General features: G+C 45.5%; 1 protein-coding gene across 2 annotated transcripts in view; it reads left to right on the forward strand.

Moving 5' to 3' along the window:
• Positions 1 to 21,684, forward strand: part of ADAM19 (ADAM metallopeptidase domain 19) — an 86,956-nt gene that overhangs the window by 42,137 nt on the left and 23,135 nt on the right. For both annotated transcript variants that reach the window (XM_040988943.1, XM_040989011.1), the window contains 5 exons: positions 1,670 to 1,746; positions 12,331 to 12,523; positions 13,186 to 13,251; positions 17,221 to 17,292; positions 19,948 to 20,114. In XM_040988943.1, coding sequence (XP_040844877.1) covers positions 1,670 to 1,746; positions 12,331 to 12,523; positions 13,186 to 13,251; positions 17,221 to 17,292; positions 19,948 to 20,114 — 575 coding nt within the window. The remainder of the gene's footprint in view (positions 1 to 1,669; positions 1,747 to 12,330; positions 12,524 to 13,185; positions 13,252 to 17,220; positions 17,293 to 19,947; positions 20,115 to 21,684) is intronic.

The raw sequence follows: 21,684 nt of genomic DNA on the forward strand, positions 1-21,684 counted from the left end.
CTCTTCTCTATTCTGGTCTGCTTGTGTCTCCTCATCAATTTAGGAAGAAGCTTATAGGAATGTGTCCCTGGCCATGACTAGGTTTGCTGGGGACAGTCCTAGTTTGGACTTGTTTGTCTGATTTAGCACTTTAGCACACTTTTTTTTAAAAAATAAGATTGTATTAATTTTTATTGGAAAGTCATAAATACAGAGATAAAGAGAGACAGAGAAAGGTGTTTCATCTGCTGGTTCATTCCCCAAATGACCACAATGACTAGAGCTGAGCCAGTCTGAAGCCAGGGGCCAGGAGCTTCTTCTGGTTTCCCTCACTGGTGCAGGATCCCAAGGCTTTGGACAATCCTCTACTGCTTTCCTAGGCCACAAGCAGGGAGCTGGATGAGAAGTAGAGCAGCCAGCACACAAACCGGTGCCTATATGGGATGCTGGCAGAGATAGGATTAGGTAGTTGAGCCATTGCACTGGCCCTGACTTTAACAATCTTAATAATGTTATGGTCACCTTGCTTAGGAAACAACTCTGTTGCCTCCTCAAACTTTTATTTGTAATTATTAATTTGTTTGTTTCTTAAATAAATGACCAGCTGTCACAGACCGTAAGCCCAGGAAGGCTGGAGTTTTATTTGTTTATGGTTGTATATTCAGGGTCTGGCCCAGGGCCTGGCGTGTGGCAGAGGTCAACAGCTGTGTGTACCAATGGAGGAATCCTACTGGGAAGGGATGCCAGACAGCTGGGAGGGGCAGTGATAAGAGAACAGCATCAAAGTTCAATGACATAGGTGCCAAGTCCAGTAACAGCCAGTTGTGGAGGGACTCAGGACAGAATATCATCAGCTGTGCCAGAGATGGGGGCGCATTCATTTCCTAGGGCTGCTGTAACAAAGCGCCATGAACTTGGAGGTTCAGAACAGCAGATTTACTCTCACTGTCCAGGAGGCTGGAAATCCAAGGTCACAGAGTTAGCTGGGTTCTTCTCTCTCCAAAGCTTCAGGGAGGTATTCTTCCTTCCTCCTGCTTTTGATGCCTCTGGTCGTTCTTGGTGTCGTTGGCTTGCGACCTCATCACTCTGTTCTTTGCCTCTGTCTGCAGATGGGCTTCTTTTCTTTCCATGTGTGTTTGACTCTTTGTGTCTTTTTTTGTAAAAACACAATTCCTCAGATTTAAGACCCACTCTAATCCAGTGTGGGTTCATCTTAATTACATCCGTAAAGATTCTAATTCCAAATAAAGCCATATTCCGAGGTTCCAGGTGGACATGAATTTTAGGAGGACATAATTCAACCCACTATAGGAGGTTACCAAGGTGACATTGGTAGAAGACAAGCTCTCCTAGAATCCAGCATTTCCTGTGACTATCATCATGCAAAGACCTCTAAACCAGATCTGAAAATCCTGAATTTTCAAGCCACCAGGGAGATCTTCAGCAAATGTCTTTGCTGCTCTGAGCCTCAGTTGCTTCATGTGTTCGAGAGGGATAATGACATCAATCCTACATGAATCTCCAGCATCACTGTGCAAATCAAAGTGATGAAAGCATTTGTGGGTGGTAGGGTGCTGTCGGTTTGGACAGATGTATTAGTGGCTGTGAATCAACCTTCACCCTCATGAGACATGAACATTGCCATGCCGTCACTGCTTTGGACCTGATCCTCTCCCCTTTTCTTCCCTAGGATCACTGCTTTTACCACGGAATGGTAAGGAAGGCAGAACAATCCAGTGTCACACTCAGCACCTGCAGAGGAATTAGGTAAGAGACCCTGAAACTGCAGGGGACGGGGATGGCGATGACAGTAGGGCACCAGGCACTCTCCCTGGAAATGAAATCTTCAGGATAAGCAGGGCTAGCCTAAGGCAAAGAAGGAGTCTATTGTAGCTTGAGGAGACTTAGAGAGAGGATGTGATCAGCGGAAGGATGTGCTGTGCCCTGGGGTCAACATGATGAGGAACTAGGATCGAACAGAAGGCAAGAGGGCACCAGGAGAAAAGTGAGCTGGAGTGTTGACTAGGATTTCTGCAGGAAGGAAGGGGAGAGGCATGGTAAGCAGGTTTAGGACTGACACTGAGTAATTTCAGCGGGCTTTCTGTGCTGAGTTGTCTCATAACTGGCCCTAGAGTGATTAGGGCAAGTGGACAGTGGCCCAGCAAGTAGAAGTCCAGTAAAGACTGGGTTGGTTCACTTGCATTGGCCAGGTATGGTACTTGGTATGGTTTTTTTTTTTTTTTTTTTTTTTACTGTCCCAAGGAGTTGACCAACCCTGAGAGGGACAGCCCCTTCCAGATCAGTAAGTCCAAAGATGTCAAATCAACAGAAGATAGAAATTAAGACTCTTGGTTAAAATTCTTCAAGTGGATAACTTTGAGCTTTTGTTCTTGCTTCTACTTAGTTCTTTCGTAGCAGTTGTACCTAGATGTGGCAAACTAGAAAATGAACAGTTAGTGAAAAGAACAGGTGGGAAGAGAGAGTCAAGGATAATTTTCAAGACAGAATCAATTGGGAGGTTCCAGCCAGACGGTAGTTTGGAGGGAATGACCTTTCTCTTTCTGAGCCAGACTGCTTGGGTTTGGGCCAGGGTACTGCAGTATGCTATTATTGGTGTCACTTGTATAATACAGATGAAAAGAATATACACTTGGCATTGTGAAGGTTAAAATGTTATTAGTTACAAGACTATTAGTACTGTGTTGGACCTTGGTTAGCAGTCAGTAAGCTCACAAGCTCTCACTTCTCCAGGTATTGTCCACCGATGGGCAGCAACGACAGCACCTGGGAGATTGTTTAAATGCTGTGTTTCTTGGGCTGGCATTGTGGTGTAGTGGGTTAAGACAATGCCTTGGATGCTTGTATTCCATATGTATTCAAGGGTTAGCTACTCCACTTCCAATCTACTTCCCTGCTCAAGACCTGGGCAAAGCAACAGAAGATGGCTCAAGTGTTTGGGCCCCTGAACCCAAGTGGCATGCAAGATCCCTCTCTCTCCCATTCTCTTTCTTCTTGCCTCCTTTTTACTCTGTAACTCTGCCTTTCAAAAAATATTTTTAAAAAATGTTGTTAAATTAAAATGTACTATCTTATTATAAAATAGAAAAACAATGTACTATCTTGACCCCATCCAGACCTATAGAGTTATCCCCCCTACATTTTGTAGGATCTCTAGATGATTTGTGTACATGTTATAGCTTAAATCTGAGAATATGTTCCTTGAGAATTTGACCTATATCCCAAATATCTTTCTCTCCACTTGCCTGCCCTTCTGCCCTGGTGCCTTGCAGACTGGGAACTGTGTATGTATGTTCAATGCAAGTTATTCAGACACTTTCCCCTCCTCCTCTTTTTAATTTTTTTTTTTTTTTTTTTGTAAAGGGATGATGAGGTGAAAAAACTGGATTCTAATCACTTATACTAACTGCTTGGTTTTTTTTAAAGATTATTTATTTATTTTTAATGGAAGGCAGATTTACACAGAGAGGAAAGTCTTCCACCAGTTCACTTCTCAAATAGCTACAATGGTTGGATTTGAGCAGTTCCAAAGCCAGGAGCCAGAAACTTCTTCCTGGTCTCCCATGTGGGTGCAGATTCCCCAAGGCTTTGGGCTATCTTCTTTTGCTCTCCCAGGCCATAAGTACGGAGTTAGATGGGAAGTGGAGCAGCCAAGACACGAACCGGCACTCAATTGGGATGCTGGCACTTGCAGGCTGAAGATTAGCCAATTGAGCCAGCAACCCCAGTGTTTGGGTTTTGATTGCCTGTATTAAGTGATGCCTGTACTCAGTGTACTAACAAACTGGTTCTGTGGGGGAAAAAAGAAGCCCTGATTTGGTATTTTTTTTAAAGATTTATTCATTTTTATTGCAAGTCAGATATACAGAGAGGAGAGATAGAGAGGAAGATCTTCCATCCATTGATTCACTCCCCAAATGGCCACAATGGCTGGAGTTGAGCCAATCTGAAGCCAGGAGTCAAGAAGGAGATGTATGGGCTCCCTTGCTGGTACAGAGCCTGTAAGGCCTTGGGTTATCCTACTGCTTTCTTCGACTACAAGGAGGGAGCTGCATGGTAGCTAGGGCAGCTGGGGTGAACCAGTGCCCAACGGCCAGAGCTGATCCAATCTGAACCCAGGAGCTTCTTCCGGGTCTCTCACATGGGTGCAGGGTCCCAAGACTTTGGGCTGTTCTCCACTGATTTTCCAGGCCACATGCAGGGAGCTGGATTAGAACCAGTGTCCATATGGGATCCTGGCACATTCAAGGTGAGGACTTGAGCCGCTAGGCCATCGTGCCAAACCCAAGAAGCCCTGGTTTATAATGCACCTTTCAGTATACTGGCAGGGATTGTCCTGTTGTGATCAATTACAAGTTCCCATAGGCCGTTTGTTGAGCAGAGTTGGGAACATGTGCTTATCATTGGTTTTTGTGAGCTGATAGGCAGCACGCCCATGCCTGTGCACTCTTCCTCTCATGATTGACTGGAAAATTTAGTGATTGATTCTTTCATTCATTAAATTAGGTGCTTACCATGCCCTACCCAGGATAAGAAAAGACAGGCATTGTGAACTCATTCTTGGAGCCTGTGGTTCTCATCTGTGAAATGAGCTTGAGTGACAGGCATGGCAGAGAGCATTGTTCAGATATCTTGTTAATTCTGCAGCAGTCTGCAAAAATGCAGGATTCTTATCATCTTGTAACAGTGAAACCAGGCTTACCATATTATCCAGGCTGCCTTATAAATCAAAAGACCCCTCTTGCTGCAGATCTCATGCTTCTGTTTCTGAAATGGGCCCTTCATCCTCTGCGAGGTTTCCTGGTGAGTTGGCCAGAAGGGATTAGGCAGGAAATAGGCCTTGGCTAGGAGGCTATAATGGAGTGGCTCTAAATCCTCTGCTCAAGGGACTGACTGAGCTAAGCCAACTGGCCCTGTGGTGCTGTTTACAGGCCCAGCTGCCAGCACCTGCAGTCCACAAGTAAACAAAAGTTCATCCCAAGAAGGTGGAGGGGGAACATGCAGGTGTGACCTGCTTCTCTTGGCCTCCTCCTCTGTCCAGTCCATCTGTATCAGTGGGAACTTGGCTTGGCTTCCTGTAAATCATTCCAGCAGCCGTGCTGACAGGGGGAAACCAGGCGAGCCGTCCATGTGTTTCTGCTTTGCGTGCTTCCGTCTGGTGGGGTCCACCCGCCTTGCTTCCCAGCCTTCTCCCTGCTCACCTTAAGAAACCAAGGCTGTGGGCTGGCCTGATTTAAGAGCTGTTGGTGCCAGATGGCTCCCCTGGGACCCTGAAGAAGGAGCAGCTGCAAATGCAGCAGTGTTCAGAACCAGCCTATTCAAGCTTAGGTCACTTCCCAAGGCTCATGAAGCCATATTGCCTGGGAGAACCAGTGCTATTATTCTTCCCTCTGTGTGAAAATGAGTAGGGCTTATACTAGATGAGATCTTAGGGCTGACGGGAAATTCAGCTGAGTTTCAACATGGTTGCTGGGCCCTTTATTCTTTGCAACTCAGTTCTTTGATCTAATTGAGTTAAAGAGGTAATATGTGAACTCAGGAAAAATAAATTCAAATAGCGCAAAAGAGGGAATAAGGAAAGACAGGTGTCTTAATCTAGATTTCTCCCTTCCCAGAGACCGCCATCATTAACGATTTCTCATATATGTCTCTTTAGGAATATTCCTAAAGATGTCGTGTAATGTCTTGTGATCTTGTTTGGGCCCCAACCCCTTAGAAAATTGGATGGAAGTTATGGATATGTGTAAACCATGCCAGTGAAAGATGTGCATACCACCTCGGTATGGCAAGTCTCAAATGAAGGACTTGTCTAAATTTTTTTTTTTTTTTTTTGCCTGACTTCTTGCATCCACAAACACCTTGCAGACTCACTCACAGGTTTAACATTAGGACACATTATTATTGGTGGAGAATCTTAGCAGTAGTAGGCTCTGTGTCCTCAGCTCACTATCTGTGTGCAAGAGGAGCACCTGATTGGTAAGCTACTTATTCTGTGAGAAAAATGCTTATTAAAAATTACCACTTCATAACTACTACAAGTTTAGCTGTTAAACACTCTAATTATACTGGAGCATATAAACCAGGAAAAATTATGCTGTCACATACGCCAATCCTATCCTCCATCTGAAATAACGGAGTTGAAACATGTAATTATATAGATATCATTTTTATCCAAGTGAAGTTATCAAATACATTTTCCCCCCAGGTTAGCATTATGTCGGGTACACATAGAGCTATCTCATTCTTTCCATGACTGCATAGCATTTTTAGGTTTGTAAGTTTTCTGATTTGGAAAATCTCTGAGAAAGTCTTGCAGGGATCTATTTGATAGTTCATGCTTACAGTATAGCAGCTCTGTCCTCAAAAGCGTAGCTTACGCTTGCTGAAGTTCAAGCTTATGCCTGGTCCTTGGGCTCATATTCTGTGAAGGAGAGAGCTACAGAGGGAACGTAAGGTTGAGAATCCATCAGGAGAACATGTACAGATGTGTGCATGAAGCCCCAGAATGAGTTGAAACTTGAACTTGAAGGGACCTGACTGTGTTCTTTCCTGGCTCTGTGATCTCAGTGTTTCCCTCTCCCTATGTAATTTCCCCTTGTCTTTGGCCATGCTGGGGCCTCTCCAGGTCCGCGGAGTGAGAGGCGAAGAGGAGGACTGGCATTGCTTTCTCTGCCATTGTCCATACCTACACTCAAATAGCAAAATGACAGATTTGTGACAGATTATGAAGGACTATACTATTGTAATGATATAGGGGAAATCAGTGGGGGAGGGTGGAGGTTTAGGGAGAGGGGAACCAAAATCCCAGGGCCTTTGAAACTGTATCATCAAAGAAGTAAACTGAATATGAGAAAGAGTAATCAACTTGAACATTAGGAGGCATGGGATCTTCCCCTGGCTTCGCATTAACTCACTGGGTGACCCAGGGCAAGTTTGTCTGTTTCTTATGCTTTCTTCTCATCTGTGAAACCAGAGTAGACCAGCCCATCCAAAGGTAGAGTCTCAGGAGTGAGTGTGTGTGTGTGTGTGTGTGTGTGTGTGTGTGTGTGTTTGCCAGGTGAGGGGTGGGGAGTGTCCTGGGTAAAAAGAGGTAGCTCATGAGAGGTGGCCCAGCCCTTGCCGCTTTGAGTGCCTTACCTTCCTCCCGTAGAGCAGATGATGAGGGCAACCAGTGTGGATGAAGCTTTCAGAGAACAGTCTCATTAAAAGTTTTGCCACGTTTAGAGTTTGCAATCAAGTGAGTCCTAGTTTAAAACCTGACAGACTCAGTTTTGTCACCTGTGAAATGGGAGTCGCGATATTGGTAGGCTTGCTGTAGAGGATAAGTACCAGCCATTGGACAGGAGGGACCTTGTTTTGCTCATGCTGGGTGCCTACTGTCTAGAACAGTTCCTCACACATGGTGGGTGCTCTAGGCAGACATGGTCAGGTGTCCCTGGATAAAACTGGCACCTTGCTTGAGGTAGCCTGTAGGCTCTGTGGTAGTTAGCTATTTTTTACGATTTCTTCATTAGTGAGCCTTGTCTAATATTTCAGTTCATTATCATAGCAGCCCTGTGCATCGATGGGCAGGGAGAGATTATGTAATTTAGCACACATCATGCACTTCGAATCCAGGGTTGTCGTCTTCGGGCCCTCTGTGCTCTGCTAGCCTACCCCAGGGAGAGTTCAGCACCTGTGTGCTTTTGCTTCTCTCAGGCTCCTGCAGTTTCCCGTCATTCCTTCCACGTGCAGTGGGAAGGGTTGGAGAGAAAGAAGGAATAAGTAGAAAGGACACATCTTAGGGCGACTCTGGATGAGGGCTTAGAGAATGTGTTAAGGTCTGAATGGATCCATTCCCAGAAAGTAGTGGATGCATTTCAGGGAGTCCTTCAGTGGTTGGGAGGGGAAACACCCATCGCTTACTGCCTGCCTAGCCTGGCTTGCGTACTTTTCTCTGAAGATATGTGTCAAGCTCTTAGATATACAGGATGGGACTGAGGTTAGGATGTGGGATCCTGACTCACATGCCTGTGTCTGCTGGCTGAACTCTACCTTTGCCAGTGCTAATCTTGAGCAAACTAGACCCTCTGAGGCTCCAAGAAGGATACTAGACTGGTAATGCTCACGGTGGGGAGGCATCTAGAGGATCTGGGAGGGAGAGAGCCTCCCCAAAGGGATGCCCTTGGAAATTCACCCCCATTAAAGCTGGATTCAATCTTTTCATTTGGTTTGTTTTCATAGCCCTTGCCTATTTTCTTGCAGAAACATGACCTTTTTACTTTTTATTTGTTGAACTCTTTGTTTAGTGGAACATTGAAACTTTGACTATAATGTAAATTTAAGCTATGCCATCTCTAAAATGATTAAATGTTGTTGGAAGGAAAGCTAGGGTTCACTATAAAATGCTGGCGCTCCTGCCAGCTTCCCTTGCCCATCCTGCAGTCTGGGCAGATTGCAGTCACGACATTGGGTGGGTCCCCAAGGGGCCACAGCTGGGGAGGGGGGCGGCCGCAGGCGCATATGGCTGGAAGGACTTTCAGTGTCCTTTCTTAGCCTGTGCTCCCTAAGGGTCAGCTGGCCACGCCTTGAGCGGCAGGCACTCCTGCAGAGCCGGGGCTCCAGGCCAAAGCTCCTGAGGGTGGTTGTGCCGGAATGCTCTGCAGGACTCCTTCCGAGCATTAATGTGTGCAGGCCAGCAGAATTCAAAGCACCTGGTTGGGCCAGGATACCTGGGTTTTTAACCCATTCTTGAGTATCCTAACATAACTCTGCGTGCTCCTCTCCTAAGGATCTCAGGCCCTTAAGTTTCTAGCTGACTGGTGAAAGCAGATAGCAGAGAGATTGGGCTGCGGGGTTGGTAAACTCTGGTTGCTGATTGATTCCCTGGGTTATTTACTCTCTGTGAGTCTCAGCTTCTTCGTCTACCAAATGGGACTCTTAGAATGTTGGTGTGGGGATGAAATATCAATAGCTGTGAACACAGTTGCTGGCACTTGGTTAACTCTTGGGGGGAGGGAGGTGAAGATGAAAAGTTGCCTAATCCCTCCCGTGTGTCTGCCCGTCCCCAGGGAACTGGGGTCTTCCTTCACACAGGCCACTGGGAAGCAGCTGACAACACCTTGGAGGAGAGTTGCTAGTCCAGTCATTTGTAGCTGACTGCTAACTGGGGGGCTCCTTCTCACTCCATAGGGTTTGTGTAGAGGCTGTATAAGGTCAGGGTTTAATGTAGGACCTAACACCCTGTTGGGTGTTGTAGGGGTACTAACCTTACTCTTGTGACATGTGTGGTTAGTGGATTAAGCTTATTAGTCCTTAGTGTCCCCGTTTTGGTACAATGTAATGTATGCAAGCGTCATAGAAGCTGCTGTGAACAATATAAGGCTCATCCCAGTGCTGGCCCGTTGCAAAGGCTTGATAACTTATGGCCATTATAATTACTGTTCATCACACATCAAACCTTGGCTTGGCCTCTGTCCTCTCTGGCTTAGAGGCTTGTCAAAATGATGCTGGCTCCTGAAACTTTCCACTCGCTCGGTGTCGTCTCTGTAACCACAACCCAGGTCACACAGAGCCATTGGTTGTTTTGTGGTCCAGAGCCTCTGTGTTTCAACATTTGGGACTGTTAGGGGAAACTGAGGTGATGGTAGAGGGCTTGGTCCTCTGTGATGAGAAGATAGCTTGGGATCAGGATGCCCTTTGTGACTCCTGTCTCTGCCCTTTCCTGTCTAGATTAGGGAGTGGACATTACCCTTTCCCCTGGCCCCACTCCCATGCTCAGCTGTTCAGGGAGCACCTTGGGCACTGGTCCAGGGGCAGGTGGGAACAGGATTGCTGTGTCACCTTTGGTGAGGCAGCCAGGAAATCATCAGGCTCCTGGCACTGGCTTGAGGTCCTACCGGGTTCTGGGAAGCGGTGCTGCTCACCAGAGCCTGGTACTGACTTTTCTGACAGTATCACAGGCTCCTCCCAAAGGGAAAACCTGGGCAGGGACCCCTAGGGGCTTGTGGTGTGAGTCGAAGCCAAGACAGCCTACGAGGGCCCTGCCAGTTTATAGGAGTTATTCCAACCTGCTGGAGTGCAGCAGCCTGGTTAGGGTGCTGGAGAGCTTCCCCCTTGCTGGCATTTTGGGCACGTCCCCCGACTGCAGTATTCCTCTTGCTGTGTCAAGGAGGCTTCTGCTCACCCTTTCATTGGTTGTCTGTAACACCCATGGGTCCCAGTTCATGGAGCTCATTCTCCCTGAGCCTAAATAAAGCCTTCGAGGCCTTGTGGATGTGGCAACACTCAATCCCTCGTGTGAAAGGTGATGAAACCTTGCTCTCTCTCGGGGGTTGTAGTGACTTAGCCCCTACCCAGGGCAGGGCCTTGGTCTTGCTCACTGCTCTATCCTCAGCAACCAGCAGATATCTGTGAAATGAATGATTGTTCTCCACTAGACACAAAATACCATTCTTCTCCTACTGTGCCCAGGCCCCTATCCACAGGTTCTGTATCTGTGGATTCAAGCTGTCACAGATTGAAAATACTCCATAAAATCTCTGTATGGAGCACCTGCAGACTTTCTCCTTTGTTGTTATTCAGTATTACAACTCCTTACCTTAAGTAACCAAAGGGTGATTTAAAGTATGTGGAAGGGTGTGCACAGGCTGTATGCCAACGCTATGACATTTTCTAAGTAGGGATTTCAACATGCATGGATTTAGACTTTTCACAGGTCCTGAAACTAATCCCCTGTGGGAAATAACGGACAGGTGGTATTATGTCTAGGACAGAATACAAACTAAAGAGATGGGAGTGGACATACATCTTTATTCTGAGTTCAAAGCTGGAATGCGTAGCCACAGTAATGAAAGCAGTGTCGCACATTTGTTTGGGGATGTATGTCACTTCACCAGATAACTCACTCAGGGCCATGGGGGAGGAGTGTCATCCCTCAGTGATGCTCCGCTCCTAACCACGGCTTACAGGCACACGGACACTTGGCTTTCCCTTGAGTCATCCAAGTAGTTAGTAATAGTAAATTATCGTTTCTGTTTTTAGGCACAAGGAAACCAAGACTTAGAGCGGTTTTCGACATGCATTGAAGAGCATTGAGTGTTGAGGCTAGGTCTAGAACCTGGATTTCCCCTCGTGCAGGGCAGGGATCATTCTCTGACCATTGTGCTTAACACTGCTTTTTCATTGTACTTATAAGGCTTTGGCTTGTGATTGGTCATATGCAGTGTTTGGGTTTTAGAGTTTAGATTCCTGCCATCCTTAAAAATATCAGTCTTCCTAGGTGCTGCCTTTTTAGAACACTTTGAGCTCTTCTAGCCTGGAGATTTTTTTTTTTTTTATTGATTACCTTGCATTATATGTTGCTGTCTCATAGGCTCTGGGATTCCCCCAACCCCTCCCCCCTTGGTGGATTCCTCCACCTTGTTTCAGTATTACAGTTCAAGTTCAGCTAAGAGTCTTTCATTGCAAGCATAGAGTCCAGCATCTTGTTGTCCAGATAAATTCAATGGTTTCTTGGGGAGACCATCTCTGGTCTGAAAGCAGAGCTGGCGGAATATCATCCCAATCAATTAAAAGCCACAACATAACATCAACATCAATTTACAACATTATGGAATTAATTGACATGGTATTGAGTAACAAATATGTTTAAAAATTCAAATTCTTAACCACATCCTCTGACTACCACATTGACATTTCAATTTTTGTTTATACACAGAACCGGTTGCTGTACACCTTAAAATGGCTGTAGAGTACTATTCAGCTGTCCCGTGACTATTTTCATTTTAGCATTCAGCAATTTATAGTGTTGAAGCTTAATTTTGCTGAACTTGACAGATTGGGGATAGTCTAAACTGGCTTATAAGTCTAACAAGGCATATGTCAATAGTTCAAGTGCAGAACAGTTTTAGTGAGGAGTAACTAATCTTTGTGTCCTACCTAGTAAGGCATGTGTGAGTCCATGCTGACCATTTCTTGTCTGGTTCCAAGCTTTCCTGTCTGGTTCCAAGCTTTCCTTGTTGTTCTCTGTCTATCTATTCCAATTTGTGTGTGTGTGTGTGTGCATGTGTGTGTGTGTTTTGGGGTGGGGTAGCCTGGAGATTCTAAACCTGAGCTCCATGAGCTGAGATGCAAGAACTCTATGAGGTTGTGTACCACATGTGCATGGCCTCCAGAGACGAGCTCTGAGCTTGCTCGGATTGTCATAGAGGAGTGCATGGCCTCATGAGAAGGTTGAGGATCAAGGGTGAAAATCAACTCTGCCATTTTGCAGACAGGGAAACTGACGCCTAAGCCAGAGAATTTTCTGGAACCATAATCTTTGACCAGATATTTTATTTCTCCTGTCAACAGAGGACTGATTGTGATGAACAGTAACCTCAGCTACGTCATCGAGCCCCTTCCTGACCGCGAGGGCCAACACCTGATTTACAGATCTGAACATCTCAAGCTGCCCCCAGGGAACTGTGGGTTGGAGCATTCCACGCTCACCACCAGGGACTGGCTCCTTCAGTTTACACAGCAGACCAAGAAACGACCTCGCAGGGTGAGTTTTGAGGCCCTTGGTGCAGGATTCAACTGGGTATAGGCTTGTCTCCTTGAGGGGCTTTCATTTCAAATCTCTGTCTGCATTGAAGCAGAGTGGCTAAGAAGGAAGAAAGAACTTTCCTTTCTTTTTCTAAGTTATTTAATGAGTGTCGTTAGCAACTTCTTTGAAAGATAATGTCAGTCTATTTGATAAAAGACTGAGATGCTGATTTCAGAAACATTAGAAAGGAAAAGTACATATGCCCATATGTATCTGCTTTTGGAACAGCCACTTCACCATATGCATAAAATGATTGAATTTACTTATACTGAAAATAGAGGTGCATAGTTTAAAGGTTATAGGGGGAAAAAAACAAATTGGGAATTTTCTTCATGCTATTTTGGCCTCTGTTCTGCCTTTATCAACTGGTAGAGCGCCTTATCTTTTCTGAATAAAGGACCAGATACCAAATTCCAGGGAAGATTCCAGTAATCACCAAATGGTGACATGTGGTGTAGGGAGTGTGATGGTGGCCACAGCCAGGACTCAGTCTCTAGTGCCCAGGTTCAAAGTAGATAAGTAGGTGCAATGTTCACTAACTAGCTCTATTTCTTAGCAGTTGTTTTTTGTTGAAGCCAAGCCTACCACTTCTGAGGGTCTGATTTGCTTCTGTCTCTTAGATGAAAAGGGAAGATTTAAACTCCATGAAGTATGTGGAGCTTTACCTTGTGGCCGACTATGCAGAGGTAAGGGGTTTTCACAGAAAAACTGATGTCTTGATAGCTCCCTGTCCAGGCTGTGAGCTCCATCGGGGAAATGCTAGCACATATATCTTTCTCTGCTTTGCCATATAATTTTGCCATATGATTAAATCTGACCAAGAGCTCTTTTCGGCATTTAAACATATTTGGAAGAATAAACCCCCCAAAATAAGCAAGTCTACTATTATTTTTTACATCAATTAGGTAGAAAATCAGGACAGTCACTTGGATTTAGCATTTCTCAGAGAGGGTCCATAGATATGTAGGTTCTGATGTTAATTCTTGTGGAGGAGTGGTCCATGAATTTGTTAAACAAGTTTTGAAAAGATTTGCAAGTCCAAGTTTCTTTTTTCATTATCTTGTTCTTACACACTTATGGATCTGCTTTGACCAGCCTGTTGGAGCCAAGTGAGGACATTATGCCCTGGTCCCCAGGTCTGGCAGTGCCAGCAGCCCCTGGGAAGTTGTCAAAAATGCAAATCCTTGGACTCCACTTGAGACCTACTGAGTTTTAGCTATCAGGGCACAGTCCTGTGCTTTAGCAGGAGCTGTGTGTGACTCTGCTGCACAAGCAAACTTGAGAATGACAGCTTCTCATTGGAGACAGGGCCATGGCTCCAGGAGTCAGACCCACTCTTGGCATCACAGAACTGGCAGTCATAGGTCCAAACCCTGCAGATCCAAAGTGTGACCGCCACTCAGATGACCATTTGGGAGGATGAGAGTGCATAGGGGTGGGAATTGTGTATCTTCTGTCTCCTGACTTACAGCGTCACAGCAAACCCTGGGAGGTACATTATTTGCTCAGTGCACCGCCCTGAGTGGGATGTCGTCTTGGGCTGTGCTCCTGCTGGGGCCAGAGAATGTCCAGTCCTCCCGACACAGCTCCCAACAGGGTTGTGGTTTGCACAGATGCTTGGCTAAGGGGCTGCTGTTTTCCCAGTCCTGGCCTCCTCTCCAGCAACTGAAGGCTCTGAGTGATTCAAGGGTGTTTGAGTGTGGGAGATGGACCAAGTTGGTCTGAGTCCTCAGGCTCATGAGTCAGCCCCACTCCACCTCACACCAGGGCCTCCCCTGGGGGCCTCACATCTGTCCTCAGCAGGCAGAAGCATGTGCTTGACAATGAATTAATGCACAAGGATGGAAGACATGCGAGGGGAAGGCTGTTTTGTTGATTTGCAACCTGCTGTGGAGACAGTACAGCTGTCTCCTCTGGGCACTGGAGTCAGAGATGGGAGGAGGAAGAGCTGTGCCTGAAGAATGTCATCCGTGGTGGACACAAGTGGGCAGGGCCTTTGGGGTTGATTCAGGAAATGGAGTAAGGTGGTGCTATAGTTTGAATGTGATTTGCACTCCCAAATTTACATAAGTGATGTTTAATCTCTAAGGGCTTGAGTTAACGAGATGAAGCAGATGGACATTTAATCTCAGTGCGGCATGAGGACTTTGGAAAGTGATTGGATTAGTGATTGGTAGGAGGGAATGGGCCTCTGATTAAATCTGGGTGGCCTCATTAAAAAGGGAGAAAGATGGCCCCGGCGGTGTGGCCTAGCGGCTAAAGTCCTTGCCTTGAGCGCAAGCGGGATCCCATATGGGCACCGGTTCTAATCCTGGCAGCTCCACTTCCCATCCAGCTCCCTGCTTGTGGCCTGGGAAAGCAGTCAAGGACGGCCCAAAGCTTTGGGGCCCTGTACCCGTGTGGGAGACCCGGAAGAATTTCCTGGCTCCTGGCTTCAGATTGGCGCAGCACCGGCCGTTGTGGCTCACTTGGGGAGTGAATCATCGGATGGAAGATCTTCCTCTCTGTCTCTCCTCCTCTCTGTATATCTGACTTTGTAATAAAAATAAGTAAAAAAAAAAAAAAAAGGGAGAAAGACCACACAGAGACATGGAGACACTGGCAATCCCACCACACCTGGATGTGATACAGCTTAGAGAAGCCCTTGCCAAAGCTGGCATCAAGACATTTGGACTGTGAACCTCCACGACTATGAGTCCAAAGACCCCTCTTGTTTTGATACAGTAGCCTGCCTCTGGTGTCTTGCTATAATAGTGAATACTGGCTCATGCAGAGGGGATGGGGAAGCTGTAAGCACGACCCATGAAGGACTTTCCTGATAACCGTGGCCAAGTAGGGAACTGCAAAGGGACAGGGCTGCCCCATCTTGTACTTCTGACATCACCTAGAAGATGTAAGGCGGAGAGAGTCCTTCTTTATGCCCAGTCTGCACACCACAGCCTATGGCCAAACAGCCCACCACTTGTTGCTATAACGCTGGAATGCGTCTGTGCTGATTGGTTGCTATAGCTGCTTCTGAGCTATGCAGGTGGAGCTGAGTAATTGTTCCAGAGATCACATGGCCCACAAAGCTGGAGAATATTTACTTCTGAGCCATGTGCAAAAAATACTCACCCCCCCCCCGGACTCCTGCTTCTGATCATTCTGGATGACACAGTGCACTCCTTACACCACGGTGTCCTTGTCAGGCGGTCATTTTATGATAGGATTAGTGTATTTGAAAGACAGTGAAATTTGACCCTGATGTTCTAATAAATATTTACTGGAAAATGGAAATGTTACAACACTTCTGTGCCATGAGACCAATTTAGAAGTGGGAGGCAACTATAATGAGAAACTTCTGAATTCAAACCCCGGAAAAGTCTAAGTCACAGGGTATCACCCTGAATTTAACTCTGTCCGAAGGAGGGGTGAGCGTGAGATTCTCTGTTGGTGAGTGAATGTCCAAAAATAGTAGGAAGAGGGGAAAGAGTGGATTTCTTCCCTGTGTTAGGACACAACCCCAGGCTGTTTCATTTGGCTGTTCTTTGGGCTTCTTACTTCAATGTTCCCATAGGATGGAGAAGAGAAAGAAAGTCAAGGTTTGGAATTGAAGTGACAATATCTAGGGTAAATTAGATAGACATCCAGTTTCTGTGTAACTACAGCAGGGTTTAGAACATTCAAGAACTTTAAGTGGTGCTTGTAGCAGACTTTGTCTTTACATGCTAAGCTTTCCTTCACTATTGGATGAGATCTATCCTTTTGAGGCAGGAATATACTAAATAAGAGACTTGTTTTCTAATGTGTCCTAATGTGCCCATGTAGACATTGCTAATTGAGGACAGCACACATTGCTGTGCTAAGTTAGAAATGTCTGGCTTTAGTCTGATGCAGTCCCACAATTCTTGTGACCCAGGAGAGGCACTGCCAATCAATCTGAGTGGTAGGCAAGATTAATCCATTTGCTGTCTTATGGTTGTGTTGGCTGCTCCAGTCATGTCAATCACATGGTCTTCCACTGCGGCTATTTCTGTGCAAATTTCCTTGGCAAGTTTTCTCAGCTAGTTTCAACTTCATGGTTCTTGAATGTGATCTTCTAGTCCTCTCTCTGCTTTCATTGATGCCCATTTACGTGAAGACTAAGATCTCATGCTGCTGTGTATCCTACTTAGTGCTAACCACATTGCCTTGTCCATAGAAAATTGGTCAACAACAGCTTGACTGGTGTTGACTGACCACAGGTAGGGGATACACAGTGAGATCTATGTGATGGTGGCTTCATGTTGAGCTTATGGCTAGGGCAAGGATCAAATTGGTCCTTCTGATTCCCAGTGGGAGGCTGCCAGAAGTCTTTCAAGTTGAAGGAATGGAGAATGAGCCTTACTTCATTGGTTGGAGGCAACCATTCTGTTCACTGCATAGCTATTGCATACGTGCCATAGTCCCTGCATTAAACTAGTGGCTGATGATACTAAGATAATGTGGCTCAGGTCATGCCTTCCCCCAAAGCTGCACTGTGGTAGGGAAGAAAGTTGCATTGGAAGAAAGTTGCATAGGAAGGATAGCTTACAAAAGACAACAGGAAAGTCAGAACAAATTCATGGACAAATAAGAGGGAGAGGAAGGGTCTTGGGAGAAGTTCTGAATTCTCACCTGAATCTTTTTCCATTTAGTTTCTGAAGAACCGACTAGACCAGGACGCTACCAAACACAAGCTCATGGAGATCGCCAACTATGTTGATAAGGTGAGACCAGGTGTGTACATGGTGGGAAGTATGCTGTCACTTCAGAGGAGCTATAGAACAGGGGATCCAGTGGCACCTGAGCTGCCTTCTGCTGGATTGGCTGCCCCCAGCCCATTTAGAAAAGGGAATGAACAAGGCCTTGAGGGCCCAGGGTGGCCATGACACTGTCATGAGCCCTATAGCCTTGAGCAAGTAACTAATCTTTGGGTTGCAGTTTTTGGAGTTTTCATTTATAAAATAGAAGAGTCAGCTTAAATAACTGATTTTTAATTATTTTTAACATTTTAATTTTTCAGTTTTTTCTGGTGGAAGCCTTTTTTTTTGGAATGAAATCTTATGTCCGTGTCCAATGTAAAAGTCAGATGACCACAACTACTCTATGTCAAAACAGAGCTGAACTGCTCCCCCCTGCTCCCAGCCAGTTCTTGGAACCCCTGCAGATCCTAGGGGTAGAAAAACCCACTTTCAAAGGGTTTCCTTCTAGGCATAAATCTCTGGGAATCCCTGATTTGGGAAAGAATTGAGTAGGTCAGGCTGAGAAAGCAATACAACTTTAGAATTGTAAAATCGGGAAATTGGGGGCCATTGGTAAATTCATCTTCAAACTATTTATTGTTTCTCAGGAAAACTGTGAGAATGCTTTCCCTGGGTCTGGACCTTTGACAACACAATCTTTGGAAATACTCAAGCTTTCCAATGCTAGTAGAACAAAGTGGTTTGAAATTTGGAATCACTTTGTGCATATGAAAGAGGTCATTTATTATAACAACCAGAAAAGGCAACCTAGAATAACAATAGCTTCTTGGTGGGCTAGTAATGCATAGTGTTAAGAAGTAGATTTGCAATGTGTTTGGGGGTCAGAGGTATCCTTGAGAGTGTGATAACATTAATTGTACAACTTAGAACACTCAGCCAATCAGCAGTTCATGGGTCCTTGTACTAAAAATTTTTTTTTCTTGAACACTAAAGGGTGAAAAAGAAACTTATGATTTATTTTTATGTGTATTAACAAGCAAATTTGGTTATGTTCTGAAGTCATGACATGTAAAATTTTCTGCCTCATGTTTTTGTTCTGCCATGGAAGGCTCTGGAAACAGATCAGTGACAATGATAGGTGAAAGTCAAACACTGGCATTTCCTGAAAGGAAGGACCCTGGGGACACTGTCTAGTCCTCTCTCTAGCTCCCAAATCATCCAACAACAATATTTAAATGATCCCGCAACCCAAATACTCAACATCTGGGAAAACAAAGAAAACTTATTTCCCTGGGGATGTGTGGAAGGTAGAGCCTGCTGCCACCGTGTGTCATCCATTGTTGTAGAAACACAGCAGGTGGAGGGCTTGGCTGGATGTCTCCATTGCGAATTCTCCAGATGCTGTAGATAACAAAACCAAGGGTGCTGAAGAAATGTGGAGAGAAGAGAGGACCCTCAGGAGACCTCAGCCCTTCCTCGAAGCCTGAACCTTGCTGGCCCATCCTTTCTGTGAAGCAGGCTTGTTCTCTCCGAGGCAGCTGATGTTACTCCCTACTGAACAGGGGAAGGCACACCCTCCTCCAGTGCTTGCTGACCTAGCGACTTAAATGGAACAGTTGTTGAACTAAAACTGGAATGAACTGCACTCATTTGCTGAATCATGAATGCAGTCCAAAATATTTTCCCTTAACTATCAAAAAGGCAAAATGCTTCCTTGAAAAACTCCCTGGTGGAACAAATTCAAGCTGGAACCTGAACTATTTATTTTCTGTAACAACTGACATGGCTGAAAGCAGAACAATTAAAATTTTCATTGAAATCAACTAATATTTTATCAAATCTGGGGGCAGGGACATATATATCTGGATGTATACACACCCCAGCAAGGGAAGAGAGCAAGAGAGCGGGGGTGGGCTTGGTGTTTGAATCAGGACCTCATCACTGGCTCTACCATCTACCTGCAAGGACTTTGGGCAAGTTCCTTAACTTCTGTAAGCCCTGGTACTTAGTGCATAAAAAGTGGCACTGTGACTGTCTGGCTGATAACGTACCTGCCAATTTTGGATTAAGATGACATTTCCTGCCCTTGTAGTTTGTACATGCATGGGTCTTTCTCCCACCCAAGTGTTAAACAGGCCCAACCCTGCTTAGCTTCCGAGATCAGATGAGATTGGGCGCGTTCAGGGTGGTATGGCTGTAGACATGGGTCTTTCTTATATTGATATCGCAGGTGTGGTAGTTTCTAAGGCAGACTTGTCACTCACCCTTGTATCTACATCTTCCTTCCTTCCTTCCTTCCTGCCTTCAGAGAAGATGCCCCTTTGCCTGTGTACGTATGGGATGAAAGATTCCCTGTCACAAATGTCAGATGTCATGCTAGCCTGGGGTGCTTGCTCACAAGGTGAAACAGACAGCAGGTCTCCCTTACAGACTTTAAGGAACAACATTCACCCTTTGCCAACAGGCAAGCCCTGTGCATATTTGAGAACCACTTCCTATCTTAAAGTCACTCACATTTACTTCTCTCAAAATATCACTTTTCCCTTTGTGGGAAAAATTACTGGACCACAGGCAGAAGGAAATCTTGTCTGTGAGTTCTGAACTCTTAGACTAGGAAGATGCCGATAAGGCCCCAGGTAGCGTGGATTGCCCTTGTGACCTTCCTGTGTGTCCTTTCAGTTTTACCGGTCCTTGAATATCCGGATTGCTCTTGTGGGCTTGGAAGTGTGGACGCACGGGAATTTGTGTGAAGTCTCTGAAAATCCGTACTCCACCCTTTGGTCCTTTCTTGGTTGGAGGCGCAAGCTGCTGGCCCAGAAGCACCATGACAATGCACAGTTAATCACGTAAGTGACCTTCCTCCAAATAGCTTGCATTGGCCTTGGCCTCAAAACCTCTGCCCACTGTGCATGCACTCAATTTGCCCCTTTCCCTCCCCAGGGCTGAGTGTTGGTTGTACAAAGTCATCATGGCTCCTTGTGGTCTTGACAATTAGGCATTTGTCAGGCATGTTCATTATACCCAATACACCTTTAAAAATAGTCAGACCCAGTCCTAGCTCCAGGAAAAAATTAATCTTGACATGGTCAACCGAGTACCTAAAGACAATGATGTATATGTATTGGGAACTGTGGCTGTTGGCCATGGGCTACCATGAAACTTCTGTAGGGTTCATCTTGATTTCTAAGCCCAGTGTCTGGGCTAATCTTCCAGCACAAGCACAGCAGGAGGGGGCCCCTTAGTTTGTCCTTCTCTAGGTTCCCATGGAGCTCAGGACAGTCTGAAATAATGCATGTGACGGAGTGCAGAAACTGTGCGTGGGTTGGATTGGATTTTCTTCATTTCTGGAGGGACAAGAACAGACATTCAAGGGGGTCATGTTGACACATGACAGTATCTCAACAGCAAGTATTAGCTATTTGTTAGTGTTCTGAGATAATTCTAACAAAAGACATATAGATAATAAGACTATTTTTATTCTGTTTTCTCAGTATTGCCAAGTCAATATAGTGATTTAAAACTGTTTGTTTCTTTTAAAAGAAGCTGGAAAATAATTGTCCCACCAATCTAGGCTTTAAGTGGTTATTTCACAGCAATGTGTCCACCTAAGAACCTTTGGTTACCAGCTGTTTCAGTCTGAGCTTCGGAAGAATAGTATCCTTCTTAGGGTCAGACTTTGAGTCCAGGTTTCCAGCAGAGCTTTCTCAAGAGTCCTGGCTAAGTTTATAAAATATCAAGTAGGGCTCCTGGTACCCATTGGTGGGCAAACGTTTTGCACATTCGTTTATGACTTGTTTCTATGAATTCTGTCATGAATCCAGCAAATATTTATCAAGCACCCAGATTCATGCTAGGCTTGAATAATCCAGAATAAATACCGTAGTCTTGGCTTTCAAAGATTTTCATGACTTAGATAAGAAAACAAGCAAGGGGATAAATACTAGGTAAGGAATTTCTGTATACATGTTTGTGGCATGCACAATACTTGTATTTTATTTCTTCTTCCAGCCCTGGGTGTGCACAGCTGAGAGAGGCCTGTGTTAAGTAGGGAGGAAATGTCGCTGAGTATTAGCAGATTGGGGTCAGAGTTGCAAAACAGAGGCAGAAATGGGCCACCTTTGCACCCAGCTGCGCTTTGTGAGGCTCCTGATGTGACACAGCTGTTTCCTTGGCCCCAGAGTGATGTGGGAATGAAGTATCAACCCACAGCTGCTGCTCTAATCTCCCCATTTCAAAACACATCCCAGAGCCAGAGATAAGGCAAGGGACCCTGGCCGATGGTGGAAGTGGGCATGATTCACTTCGGCATCAAAACCTGTGCCACCTTCATGCCACCCCTCCCTCTGACCTCTTCCTGTGCAGCAGGAATGGGATGCAGCTTGGCAAACCCTGCCCATTTCCTTCCATGGAATTGGC

Source organism: Ochotona curzoniae, unplaced genomic scaffold (assembly GCF_017591425.1).
Source record: "Ochotona curzoniae isolate NIBS_2020 unplaced genomic scaffold, NIBS_Ocur_1.0 contig_1, whole genome shotgun sequence".
Classification (NCBI taxonomy): domain Eukaryota; kingdom Metazoa; phylum Chordata; class Mammalia; order Lagomorpha; family Ochotonidae; genus Ochotona; species Ochotona curzoniae.